General features: G+C 37.7%; 1 protein-coding gene across 9 annotated transcripts in view; it reads right to left on the bottom strand.

The window, feature by feature from the left end:
- Positions 1-14,569, bottom strand: part of ERC2 (ELKS/RAB6-interacting/CAST family member 2) — a 411,704-nt gene that overhangs the window by 308,194 nt on the left and 88,941 nt on the right. For all 9 annotated transcript variants that reach the window (XR_003571338.1, XR_003571339.1, XR_003571340.1 and 6 more), the window contains exons 4-6: positions 14,276-14,350; positions 7,204-7,359; positions 2,036-2,203 (exon numbers count right to left, since the gene is read on the bottom strand). Coding sequence is in view for 1 of the 9 variants with exons in the window: in XM_027884805.1 (XP_027740606.1) it covers positions 2,036-2,203; positions 7,204-7,359; positions 14,276-14,350 (399 nt within the window). In the remaining 8 variants the exon portion in view is untranslated. The remainder of the gene's footprint in view (positions 1-2,035; positions 2,204-7,203; positions 7,360-14,275; positions 14,351-14,569) is intronic.

Genomic DNA, 14,569 nt, shown 5'->3' with positions numbered 1-14,569 from the left:
AATAATGCACATGAAATAAAAAAACCTAGTTCTGAGGATTCAGTCAAACAAATTCAGGTTCAACTGATTTAGCAAGTCTTTTTAGAGACATCCTTAGTTGTCTAGAAACAAGATATACTGAGGGGGCATTTAGGAGTTGTTTTTTCTTCATTTTTAAGTCTCTTATCTGCCACGACCCACTTAGCTTACAGAAACAAACTTTCCTTCAGAAACAAACCAAGGCTTTTCATCAGAATGCTTTGGATTATACAGAAATAAAGAAGAAACCATGAGCTAGTTTTTTCCACCGAATAGAGATCATATTGAACGTCTCTTTCACTAACCCTAGTACCTAAACAGATATTTTAATATTTTATTTGAAAGCTGGAAGAATCTCATATCATTTCTATGAAATATCACATGACAAATAACATATTAGGCCAAACAGAAGGGATCGGTTCTCTGCTATTATAGAGCATTTCTTCTATCAAGCTGCCTCTCTGATCACTTTTACATTAATTTTTCATTTGGTTTCCCTGAGAGACGAACAAGGAGCAGACACAATAAAACTGACTGTCACCTGCACACCAACAGGCAATCACAGCTAATTTTAAACTCAAATTGTTTCATGTGCAAGGTTCAAGCTCGGCTGCCTTGTGCAGAAATTGGGAAGAAGAGGAATTAAATACCTCTCAGAAACCAACTGGTTCTCCACCACGACTGCACAGTCCCAGCAGCCCTTGATCAAGAGCACTGTAGATCCAGCTCTTTTTACCACTGCCCCTCTACCATAAAACTGTAATGCCTTGAATACACACCAGGCTGATCATTAGGAAATCCCATTAGTAGAGAGCCAGTGGAATTCATCTCCATCCTCAGCAGCATGACAGGTCATACAGACCTCACAAAATAGATTTGCACAGCCTAAGATTTAAAATATGTAACCTTTACTACTCCAGTGGTAGATTGAGACCACCAAAACTGCTGAAGTTTTTATCCTTCTTCTATTATGGTTATTTTGTATTATACACACATGCTGGCTGACCCATTAAACACAAGCTGGAAATGCCAAGATTTCATCTGTATCTTCTCAATGGAGAGAGGACAAGACATACAGCACAAAGGGATAATCAGAATCTTGGAAATACTTATTTCCTGCTTCTATGAGAATGATGAGTTTAAGTCCTTTTTTTTCTCCTAGAGCTTTGCTAACAAGAAATTTGAAACGCTCTATAAGATTCCTATACACTTTAAGTAATATAATTCTCTGAACAGAAACTATTTGCACTGTATGACTAAATTTCACAGGTATTTGTTTCTTGAAAGGGATACAAACATTTAAAATCAAATATTCTAACAGGAATCCATCTAATCAGTACTATTACGCACTCCAAGTCCATGAGGTTTTTTAAAACCACAGGAAACATTTTAAACACCGGATTAACACATTCCTTCAATTGTGACAACCATTTCAACTGTTTGTTCCATTGCTCATATTTTTATGAGCTGACTTTGGAGATATACACATAATTAATGCACTGGTCTTTTTTTAAAGCCTGAAATTATTCATATTTTAAAATAGATGTTGATTGTACTTGAAACAATCACAGATTATTAAAATGCACTCTTCAAAAGATCCCTTAAAAATGCATCTGTAGCTTCACCCTTCAGAACAGAAATACAGAGCAGAAAAGAAGCACCAACCAGAGCAACCAAAAGGAAAACTCAGTCAAATTAACAGATGAAGAAACAGGACATGATATCACAACAATCAAGTCATTAAGATCCAGTTCCCCTCACTGAAGCCAATGAGAATTAGATAGAAACATTTTCTTAAAATGCAATCATATGTGCTTCTAAAAAAATCCAGAATGAGAGCTGCTGTACTGCCAAAATTATGTACACATCAAACACATTTGTATGAAAAGCGTTTTAAATTATTCACTATTCTTAAACAACTTGCCTTGCACACAGACTTGACTCAAACACACCATCAATTGACACATGCTATGAACTGAATATTGCTATTGCTTTTCATGCTTAGAAGATACAATACCTCTGTCTGAAGTATGGCAGCTCTCTGTTCTTTGGCAGTAAGGGACTCTTTAAGCACTTCAATGTGTTGCTTGCAATCTGAATTCTGATTGCTAAGGGTTTCAAGCTTAGTTTGTAAGGCAAGAAGTTCTGATTCTTTCTTTGAGAGTTCTTGTTTCAGTTGATCAATCTGCAGTGGGGAAAAAAAAAAAGGGGGGGGGATCATTAATTTCATCTCCAATTCATAGTTCCACTTGAAATCCAAGAGCTGTGAATGACCATGATATGACAAATCAGACACCTGTGAATTCTGAAGGAGAATTATTAAGATTTGGACTTTTTACACTCACAACTTCAATTGTGCTTCTCGTAATTTAATGTACCCTGTCTTGAGAATGATTGCCCTGCTGTTGCAGAAGTTAAAAGGAAACTCTTAAAGATTATACATGATGATTTGGCCTATAAATTCACTATGGACCTCACTTAAGTTCAAAGGCATTTATCCCATGTGAGGCAAGTCTGGCAGGACAGCAAAAATGCATAGGAAAAAAAGTGTTCATAAAAGTACAAATTCAATCCTTCCAACAGCATGATTCCCATGACTTATCATTAGCCAAAATGAATCAAGTTAGTTTTTTTTTTTAGGAGCCTGATAAAGAAAAACGGGCATCTTAGTAAGGAGAGGAAAACAGAAAAGTTGAATTTTAACCTTACTCTTCTTGCAAATGTGTTGCTGCCCACCATCCCCTCACCTCCTGTTTTTCTCTCTGGCAGTTCACATGGAATTCTCAGGTACTAGAAAAACCAAGCCAAAGTGATTAACTTAAGACAAGTCTGGGGAAAACATTATAAAAAAATTCCACAGATTGAAAAGGCTGAGAGATTTTAAAAGCTTATCCTAGAGGAAACAGTAGAAATACAGCCACTAAGACAGAGCTTCTGAATTTTAGTGAATTTAAGGTTCATCAGTAAATGGCATGGAATTGTGATTATTTTTCCCTTTCCACGGTGATAAACAGGAGGAGCAGCCACGGAACACAAAATTGTGGTGGATTTATGGCATGAATCAGAACAAAGCGCTGGACAATACACAGAGTGATGACAAAGGATGGTGAATTAGGTGGCATATATCTACTCTTAAATTCTTTTGAAATAACACTGGTCACCGGATTAATTCAGATCTATCATCTCATGACGATTATTTGTAATAAAACACCTCTCTGCATATGCATAACTCAGGGAAATCACACTTCCTTTATATTTTCTTGATGACTGTAAGGCCTAGATAGTTTTCTTTAAAATTCGAGTTTCAATTCTGCAAAAACCAGAGATGTCCTAGAACTCTTTTCCATTCTCTCCCATCAGTTGCATGGTAAGTGGTAGATGAACAGTGATTCAAAAATCACCAGGAAAAAAAAAGAATATGTATCCACAGGCTGATTCAACTCAACCACATCCCAAAGATCCACATACTAAAATATTTTACAAATGTAATATTGTATGGCACCGGAAATATTTACTGCTGATCAAAATATTTCTATTTTGCTTTACATTACAAGTGTATCCTTAAAAATCAAATTTAAAAGATGTTTCTTCCAACTACAGTCCATATGCATGTCCTAATATATTTATTCCTTATTTCTCTTTATAAATCCCAATACGTTTGTCTAGCTGCTTAAGGTGCTGGGACAGTCACCCCTGAGCTACTGTATAAAACCAAGATCTGTCCTGGCACTAAAAAAAAATCACCTTCAGACTCTGAAAGTATCAAAATAAGAAAAGGAGGATACAAAAAACAGATGTGAGGAAAGACTGCAGCTAAGAAGCCGCTAGAGAAAACTCTCTCGAAAGCAAACCACCTTCCTCCACTCCTTGGAAGCAGAGATGGCAACTGAGACAAAGTGGATACAAAATGAACAATGGGAAAATCTGTCTATGAGATCCAAAGGCAAGAAGCAGATCTGCAGCCAGTCTGAATTCCATCACATGCTGTACACGAGACACGTGTGAACATCACAGATGCTCAATCTCTTCTAGAAACTCCTCTCGCTTTATTCCTTGACACAACCCACACCCTGAGAAATAATAGTAAAAAAAAAATAAATAAATAAAAGCTTCATTTTCACTGCAGGTATGCTCTTTGTGTTTTAGAAATAGAATCTGTTTAGTATAAAGTTCTGGCTACAAGACCTACAAATTGTCAGGATTTTAAAAATGTGTTGGAACACTCTAAAAAAAGCCCCACAAAAAAACACAAACCAAACATACATGACACAACACTGCATTGAATAAATATGCTTTTGCTTGGTGTTTTATCAAAATAAACATAATTATGAAAATGTACTCAAATTGCAATTTAAAAAGATTAAGTCTCAAAAACACAAAGGTATAACAAGAAACTACATAACTTTTAAAGACATTTTTAGACTTTTTTTAAGTTCTGCATTTTCTATTAGTGGGAGGGGAAAAACAGGAGAAAAGAAAAAAAAAAAGACATGAAAAAGACTGTTGTCTCTAGCAGATATGCAAATATTTTCACTTTGCTATATCTAAAGTGATGTGGAAGATGAGCAGCCATGATTCAATGAGAAGTCCTGATCTCAGTACAACAAATGGCAAAGGTAAAAACTTGTACTTCGTAAAGACTACAGTGAAGAGAACCTACAAGTCTGGGTAAAAGGGCCACAGCATCAAAGAACTCCAAGTCTGACCTCTGTTCCTGACCCTCCCACTATCTCACATATTTCACATATGTAATTTGCCTGTCACCGCTTTTTCAACATTGCCCAAGACAATCTTGCTTCACCTCCTTTCCTGAAACCCCAGTTCCTTTCTCTTCCTTCTCAGTTTACAATTCTGTCACCTCCCACCATTTCAATTCCTCAGATACCTATCATTTCCAGAAAACCATCTTTTCCTCTATTATTATTTTTGCTCACCAAATTCTTTCATGACATTACACAGAGTAACTGAGACACAAAGGAGAAAAAAAAAAAAACTGAACAATGTATAGTAAAATTAATTGGCTAAATCTTTAAGTAAATAATTCCATTAAATGAAACTATGCTGATTTCCACGTCATAAGATCTGGTCTTATGTGACAAATCACAACTGCTTTTTAGAATGAAGGTTTTAAGTACAGGAAAAACAGTAGCAATGCAAATGACGTGGCTGCCCACAGCAGAATCTGCAAGTCTATCAGTAGATTCTGCAGGTTATACTGGGCAAGGTCTGGTTTTCAACCGGTTATTACAATTCCAGGCCTACCCCCAAAAAAAAATAAAAATGCTGTTTCTCTGTTTTATATATTTTCCACAGGATCCCCTATAACTTGCATGCTCCCTTCATACAGCAGGAAAAGTTCTTACGTGCAGACATTAATTACATAGTGCCTTGTTACTGCTTAATCAATTCTTAAAACTCATTTGGATGGTAATCTGCTGAAGTTGTACTAAACTGCCACTGGATCTCTTCATAATCTTCCCAGTGGATAAAATGAGAGCTCTAATACTCAAAGAACTACTTGAATTCCAGAGTGCAAACTCACACCTGAAAGAAATGCACCTGTTCCTTCCAAAGGATGGACCCCAGTAAGAGAAGTCTTTCAAAGCAGATATTATTTTTTAAAGTATGTATCATCCTATATGTTTTCTTCATAGTCTCAATATTTGATTCAAAAGATATTTGAAAATGCATCTCTCTTAGTCATGTAAGCTTTAAAACTTGTTTTGACAATTTCTGTATCATGTGACTCATGGCAAGTTTTTATCCCTCAAAACACAGCAAGGAGAGTCGTCATCAAGTGGGCAAGAAAAAAATCTAAACAAGTTTTCTCATTTTTACAATTTCTATTTAACTGCAAGTCACAAATAAAGCCGATATGTTTGGAGAGAGTGACTGTTACTAAGAACTGGTTAAGAAAATAAACAATTCCCAGCATTCTCTAGCACTCAGGTACTATAAATAATATTCTATATTTGTCTCCATTTAACACCTTCTCGTTTATTTAAATCAGGAACAGATTTGTAGCAAGTTATACTTCAAGAATAAATGAAAGGTATTAAGAGCTTCATAACACCTAAGAGTGTTAACTGTCAGAAGAGTTTTTTATTCTTTGCCATCAATCAAGGCTTCCGATTATCAGGATTTATCAGCTATCTCAGGTTCAACAGATCAGGTATAATAAGATCTACTTGCTGACAGTTCCATAAATACTTTTTCCACCTTGAAGGGTTCTCAGATGAATGATAAAAATAAAATATTCTGCTGCAAATCTCAATTTTAAGTGGAAGAAAAGGACCGGTGAAAGAAAACAGACAAAATTTCATCAGAATGTGGCATTTATCAAAGATCAGAAGACTGTGACAAAACAAGGCATGTTTAATACTCTTCTCATTCATCTGCTTTCTGGGCCACAGAAATATACTGAAGTTTTTTCTCTCAAAAACGTCACCAGATTGTTAACAAAGTACTGGGGTTTGTACTTTATATCAACAGGTTTGCTGACATGCATTAGGGGTTTTGCTCTGAAGTACTAAAATTGAATTGCTGTTGATGTTTAAATAGGCAAAATAATTTTAGTGATGATAATGCTACTTAGGAACTTTAGCTACTTTTCAGTGGTTTAAGAGCTTTTTTCCAACAGAATTAATACCTTCTTGGATTATTTTTTTAACAAATTGCATTAATTATGCTTGGGCACTAACACTTCAGTTCATTCTTTAGCACAAACCCCCAAATAATGAACAAGCCATACTCTTTTGTGAGCTTGATACCAGCAAATGTGATCTATCAGTACATGTTTACTATCTGCCTGTGGTCAACTCATATTAATCTATGTCCACTAATTTGAAATGAGAGGTACTCTGCAGGAACAGTCATTAAATTGCTAGTCTTTAAAACATGAAACGAGTACAGTCTGGCAGCACCTATGAAACAGAGATCCTTACTGCAAAACTACTGTCAAAACCAGAAAAAAAAAAAAAAAAAAAAAGCTCTTCCTTACCTCTTCTTAAGACAAAATATAAATACATTTTTATTTATCCAAAAATGCTTCACTCCTGATTACTGCATAGTAGTGATTAACCAAAAGAAGGCACGTAGAGAGCTGCTTGAGTTGAAAACAGTCAAGTTCAAACTTTTCTTTCCATTATTTAAACAGCCTTAATCTCTCACATAAACAGATCTTACCTTATTTTTCATGAACTTTGAGTGACTCTTGTAAACTTCTATTTGTTTGATTTCTTCTTCTCGGTCCTCTGTATTCAGAACTCCATTTGTCTTTAACATCTGTATTTCATCTTCAAGGTCTCTTATATTGCGCTCAAGTGAAGCTATTTTTGTATCCTAAGTTATAAAAAAAGAGTATTGAAAATTATATGAAACATATCTTAAAGGATAATGGAAGCATATCTGTGCTTGCATGAATATGGAATAGTAAACCAGCAGAAATAGATGGTACAAAGAGATAACGCAGATACTGCCATGAACCAAGAGTATTTCCCTTGATTTTGGCTTAAAGAAATGCAGATTTCAGAGCTCCTTCACCACCAGCAAACATGCAATGCTATGTTCTGTTGCACAGTCTGCAGAGAACTGGGGTCAAAATTCCATCTTCATTCCTACCCAGGGGTGAAAGGAGAATGGATGGGAGATGCGCTGGTTTTCCCCATATATGTGATAACATACCTTGTTATCTCTGCCAGCCACCTAGGCCTGGCTATTCTTCTGAGCTCCTAAACACAAAGTTTAGCCTAGAGAGGCCTGGACATGATCCCTGCAGAACAGGCCACTCATTGTGACTCCACCTGAGGCTCATTTTCCCTTTTTCTCTGGAGCTCTGTTCTCAAGAAGAAGAAAGGTTGTTTCCTCATATACTTGCACCACGCTGATGGACCAGTTTCCACTGGCAGAGACGTTTATGGGTTGTGCTGCTCTGCAAGTACTGTGTGGTCCCTCTGTGTGAAGAGTGTGTTTTAATCCAGACAAGAGCTCAGCGATGCAAAAAATATTTCAATGAGAAATCTTGAGACAAAGGAATTTGAAGCAGAAGTCGAGGGGAGCTACATTGCATGAGAGCAAACTTACTGTACAGGCAAAGTAATGCACTTTGAGGGGAATACCAAGCTGTTTCAGGCCTCTTACAAATCTGCAGATTAACTGCATCCCCTTTCAGAAAGGAAGCTCCAGACAAATGATTAAAAAAATCCAGAAGGCAAAGGAAACAGACAAAAAAAATTCTTGGAATGTGTAACTTGTTGGGTTTTATCTTTTACCTCCCTAGCTGCTTTTCTTTCTGGAAAATATCTGATACTGAAAATACTGATGATTATCTTAATCAGCCGTATTTCCATATTTTTCTTTCCTGATGGGTATGTTCAAAAAAACCAGATCATTCTACCAAAAACCAATTAAAAAACACAGAGGAGATGACTAGGGATGCAAAATTAAAAACAAACAAACAAACAAAACAAAACACAAAATAAAACAAACAAAATAGAAAGAACAAAAGCAACAAAATAGGAAGAAAATTACACATCCCACCACCACAGTACACTCCCACACCCCTTCCCATTCTGGAGGGCATCCAACCAGCTTTTAGACTATATACCAATACCTAAAATAATTATGGAGTTGGGTTTTTTAAAATAACGATTTTTCAAGTTGCAGGCAAAATGCAACTTAATCTACTTAGTATCTTTGACTAACATTACTAACATCACCGATTTCTAGTAGCAGAATCCTAGAAATTTTATTGTTTGTCCATAGAATCAGCATTACTCATATCACAAAGGCTGTATGAATGACCATGAAAGCCTAGTAATCTACGTGATCAGCCCCTTCCATTTGACAGAAATTAAACATTTTATACTGAACTGTTCTGTTAAAAAAAATCTACATATTCTTAATTTAATTTCAAAATAGGGAAGAAAAATTCTGAGATGAAACAAAAAAAAGAAAAGGGAAAAATTCTCATTAAATCTTAGCATTTGGAGAAACTGCACAAAAAGAAAAATACTATAAGATAAAATAAGAATTTTAAAAGCTATGCACAACACAAAACAATTGTAGCTCTCACACATACTACAGTCAATTCAGCTTGGTCCATCAGACTTCATTTTAGAAATGTTTTACTCCTATTTTTGAAGACAAAAGCAAACCCTGAGTTTCACTGCACTTTAGAATGATTTTGCAATGAAAGATATTAATACTTATGTGACCTGTTATGACATGACATCTGGGAGCAGTCTTGATCAAATCTCCCCAGCTAAGTCTGTAATAGTCTGCCTTTTTCTACTGCATTTGTATTTTATGTGTTTGCAAATACAAGGTGGCAGAAACAATTTATAGCTCAGCCTGTTGCACTCTTTAGAAGGTTTATACATCACAGAATAACATTTAAGCTTTATGAGAAATATCTAACATAAGTTGTGCAAGCATTTTCTGTACTTCTACTTTATCACAAGTTTGAAATTTCTAAGGAAAAGTTTCTTTTTAATCGATCTCTGTATATTATGATTGCACATGCGTAAAAAACTAGTTTTAACTAGTCTTTATAGTGAAAAATTGTCACTGTCAGTTTTGTATTAACTTTTTACTGAAACAGAAGCCAGAAATTTCACAAATTGTGAAGACCATAAAATCTGTTTCAGAATAACGCATCAAAAGCATTAGTGTTGACAAGACAGAAGAGAAGACAGACATCACCTTCAATCCCAGACTGCTCAAGGGTCTGTTCTTCCCTTCTGCACACTGCCTTGCCCAGGAAACCTGACAGTTTTCCTGTCTGGACAACTGTTGGAAAGTGAGGAACCTTTAGGTCAAAGCTAACACAGCCTAGAGCTCCAGTGGGTTCTGCCACAAGGGAGCTGGGCTGACTTGCAGGATGGATAGAAAGTTAAGTTTTGACAGAATAGGCACATTCCCATAAAATCTTCTGATTCAGCTGAATCAGCGTTTTCCCACAGAAAACTTCAGTTGGAAAACTTTCAACCAGCTCTTGTTGTGGCACAGGGTCTGGCAAGCTTTCAGAAACTGAAACAGGAACAGATGCAGTATTTCCTTCAGACCTCTAAGATTTATCCACATTAGCAACATTCTGAAAAAAACTACATGGGTCTGTGTTGAATCACAAAGATTCCTTTGCAATAATATTAAGGAAGCAGCTTAGTATTAAATGGTACTAATGAACATCTTCTGAGTTCTACAACAATGCAACATTTGTGCAGATTTTTCCACTCAGGCCCTCTAAATCTGTTAAAAGACATCAGATTATATAGCAGGATTTGTGACAGAGATCAGGGTACTTGCCCTAACCTATCCCCTCCTTCCAGTAGTAACCCATACTTCCTCATCTCCTTTATTAGAACAGTCTTGCAGGTACTCTGTGAGAGAGGTTAGGGCTATTTCCAAGCTGGACCTAGCAGAAATCCACCTCTTTGGGATGTGAAACAATTGGTATGTGTCCTGATATTGAAGAGGATAATATTTCACACAAGAAAAGTGACTAAATCTACAAATTAATTTCCACAGTGATCCTTCATGAATCATATCAGATCTTACAAGAGTTCCATAGTACATTTCCTGAACACTGAGAGGTAGGAAAAGGGCAAAACATTTGTAAATAATCCCTGAATATTCTGAGTTGGGAGGTACCCACAAAGATCATTGAATCCAAGTCTATATATCACAGCATTCCAGGCTGTCTTATTCTGAAAGGAAAAGTAACAAATGCTACTGTTCATCATTTCAGATATCTGATAAATTTAAACTTTGTCTATGAAAAAATTTGCTCGTAGGGCATTGAACAAGCAATCAGAGAGAAATGTTTGAAACCTCACATTTAACCAAACTTACATGTAAATGCACTTTTGTACACTTGCTGTCAACAGAACTACATGGCTACTCTTACTCTATGCATTTTTTTAACTTTGTCATTGTAATGAAGAGCTTATTCAGGTTTACCTTTGAAGACAAGGGAAGTGAAAGCTCATGCAATCTTAACAGTAAGAGTATGTTGCACTGCAAACACACATAACACGCTTTTTTAGAACCAAACCCATACCTGAAATATCACAGCTGGATCAATACACAAAGATGGCTCTTTCTGCAAGTAAGGTAAACCAGAAATATTTTCATTTGCTCTACAGCTTACCACTTTTAAAGAGTTTATCATTCTAGTCACTAGACTCCATATATTTTGGGATGCACAATATCCTATACTTCAGGTGAGCTTTATGACATATCTGTAGGCAATTAATTTCTAATTTTCTCTTTTAAGTACTATCACCTTTCTAAGCCCAGAACTGTCTGAATGAGATCATAGCAACATATAATGATTTGGGTTGGAAGCAGCCTTTAAAGATCACCAAGTCTAACCCCCCTGTCACAGGCAGGAATACTTTCCACTAGACCAGGTTTCTCAGAGCCCCATCCAACCTGGCCTAGAACACTTCAGGGATGGGCCAGCCACAGCTTCTCTGGGCAACCTGTGCCAGGGTCTCACCGCACTCATCATAAAATTCTTTTTTCTTTATGTCTAATTTAGATCTACCCCATTTCAGTTTAACACTGTTGTTCCTTGTCCTATCACGAAAGGCTCTATTGAAAAGTCTGTCCCCATCCTTCTTGTAAGTCCTCTGTAAATACTGAAAGACTGCAAGAAGGTCTCTGAGGAGCCTTTTCTTCTCCAGGGTGAACAGCCCCAGCTCTCCTGTCTCCACAGGGGAGCTGCTGCAGCTCTCTGATCATTTCTGTGGCAAGTCCTCTGGCCTTGCTCCAACAGGTCCTTGTCTTTTCTGTGCAGGGGACCCCAGAACAGGAGGCAGAACTTCAGCTGGGGCCTCAGAAGAGATGAGCAAGTTTTGACCTATTCACCTGCTAGGAGTACCTAGGGAAGCATCCTACCCTCCTTTGGTTTTGGGACATTGCTTTCCAGAAGAAAGAAGGGTTTCTGGAGAAGAAGGTCTGTTGCAAACAAGAGAACAGAGTAGAGAATGTAAGGGGAAACAATAGAGAAAAAGTCATAGGACATCTGGAAGTAAACATGTCTAAGAAAAAAAAAAAGAAAGTTGGGAAAGAAAGGCCTGTGCAAGGTATCTGAGAAGACAACAGATATCTGGAAAGGAATAAACAAAGCAAGAGAAACAGGAGTCAAGACATAGCATGTGAATTTTCCACCTTTTTTTGTTTGCCCTGTGGCTGGGTTTTTTTCTACATGACTATACAGAAGACAGACATTGGTCAAGGGGACAACAGTTAAGCAGCAAATGCAACTGCTACAAGAAAAGATAACTACTTGCAAAGCTTCAGAGATAAATGAAGAGCATTACAGGACAGGAAAGGTAATGCAGAAAAAAAAGATGTTTAGGACAAATTAAAAAAAAACACATGAGAAATTAGAGTTAGGAGAAATGGGTATAACTTCCTCAGATGAGTGTACAGACTGGGAGGGGGACAGAAAGCATCCAGCAGTGGCAAGGGACAGAAGAAAACCACAGGAAAGAACAGAAGGATTTATGAAGGAGGAAAAGTTGCACCCTGACAGAGCCTGGGGGAGCCATGGAGGGGACTCAGACAAAAGCTAACAGGGCAAGGGGGTGGAAGGGGTTGAGTTCAGTGAAGAGAAATATATCCTGCTTGGAGCCTCTGCATCGGGGAGTGTATGGCCTCAGATTGCCGTAGTACAGGCTAATCCTCTCCCTCCTTCTACTCTCAACACTGTGGGGAAATGATTGTTTCAATGCTTGATCATTCAAAACAAATGTTCCACATTTTTTTCAAAACAAGTGCTGTCTGGATTAAGACAATTTAAATTTTCTTGAAAACATTCCAAACCTGGAACTTGTAATGAAAACTGCTGTTTAATCATGTGGATTTCAACATCTTACATTTGTCTGTTGTTTTTGTTTTTTTTTTCAATATTAGGCCTATTTCAGACAGGACAACCCCATAGGAGAGCGTTCATAGGAAAAGAACTGTGTGCCTCATAGCCAAAAAACAGCTCTGCACCAGTGCTCCAGCAAGGTGACTGCAGTCTCACTCGTGACAAATGACAGCCCTCACTACAAAGATCAGACTTTTCAAAAGCAGAGCAACACAGCACACCACACCCACCTCTCCTGGAAGACAGACAGCAAACACTCTCTGTCCCCAGGGTCAGACACTGGCAGGAGTGGCTGCAACTACAGCTGTCACACGTGCCATTCGTATGTTGTGTACCCCCATCCCTGTTCTTTTCAGGGAGTTTTGGTACAGGAAGATTACACTGTTAATAACCCACATGAAAGGTTATAAATTATTCTAACACTTTCTTTTTGTATCCTCAAACTTTTACATTTATTATTATTAATAATAAGTAATCTAATAATATATTAATATATTAACTGAATATTAACAGACTTCTGTTCATCAATTTATTCCATCTACGTTGGATCTCCTGAAACATGGACACACCCCCAAGCCTTTTTGAAAAGCTATAGTCAGTTCTCATTATTCAGCAATGCTACACTTGATTTTTTTTTTTTATCCTTTTAACTAAGAAAAAAGACTGGGAGAAATAAATACTATTTTTCCTAGCTTCACAACAAAATAAATTGATAAGGTAAAGGAAGCATTTAATGACCTAAGAGTAAAAGCCATAAATCAACCCTGGCAGGCAGCTAAGTGTCACCCAGCTGCTCATTCAGCACCCCTCAGTGAGACAGTGGAGAGAATTGGAAGGGCAAAAGTGAGAAAACCCATTGGTTGAGATAAAGCCAGTTTAAGAGGTAAAGCAAAGCTGTGCAGGCAAGCAAAGCAAAACACAGAATTCATTCACTACTTCACACTGGCAGGCAGATGCCCGGCTATTTCCAGGAAAGCTGGGCATCGTCGTGCACAGCAGTTATTTGGGAAGACAAATGCCATAGCTCTGAATGTCCCCCCTCAGTTTCACAGCTGGGTACGACATCCGATGGCAGGGATTGCCCCTCTGCTCAGTTCAGTTCAGCTGTCCCCGCTGTGATCCCTCCCAGCCTCTCATCCAGCCCCAACCCACTTGCTGGGGCCAGAGCAGAGCGAGAAACTGAGAAAGCTCTGACTCAGTGCAAGCACTGTTGGGCAAAAGCTAAAACATCAGCACCTTATCAACACTGTTTCAGTTTGAAATTCGAAACAGCACCATACAGGCTGCTATGAGGAAAATTAACTCCATCCCAGCCATCCCCAGCCCATGACTTCATGCCACAGAAATAACACACGGGGAGACACGCAAAGACCATACCTTCATTTCGATAACTGTCTGAAGAGCCTTCGTCTTCGCCGGCTCGGGCTGCAGTTGGGTTCTTCTGTGCAATTCCTGTGGAGGGACACGATAGAAATAAGTTTGACGGCTCATCTTTCCATTATTTTAATGATCATATGAATTCAATATAAGAAATGTCTGATGGTTAGAAGTATGCAGCTCCTAATGCTACAGGTGCTTCCCTGGCTATAATCCCTCTGGCATCACTGCACTCCCTGTCTTATGTTACAGTGAACTCTGACAGCACATGCGCTATTGCTGAGCCCCCATCAA

Source organism: Empidonax traillii, unplaced genomic scaffold (genome assembly GCF_003031625.1).
Source record: "Empidonax traillii isolate 1590-97213 ecotype Southwest subspecies unplaced genomic scaffold, ASM303162v1 scaffold155:size2260171, whole genome shotgun sequence".
Taxonomy (NCBI): domain Eukaryota; kingdom Metazoa; phylum Chordata; class Aves; order Passeriformes; family Tyrannidae; genus Empidonax; species Empidonax traillii.
Note: the sequence above shows the minus strand (reverse complement) of the source record. Positions and strands in the feature narration are given on the sequence as shown.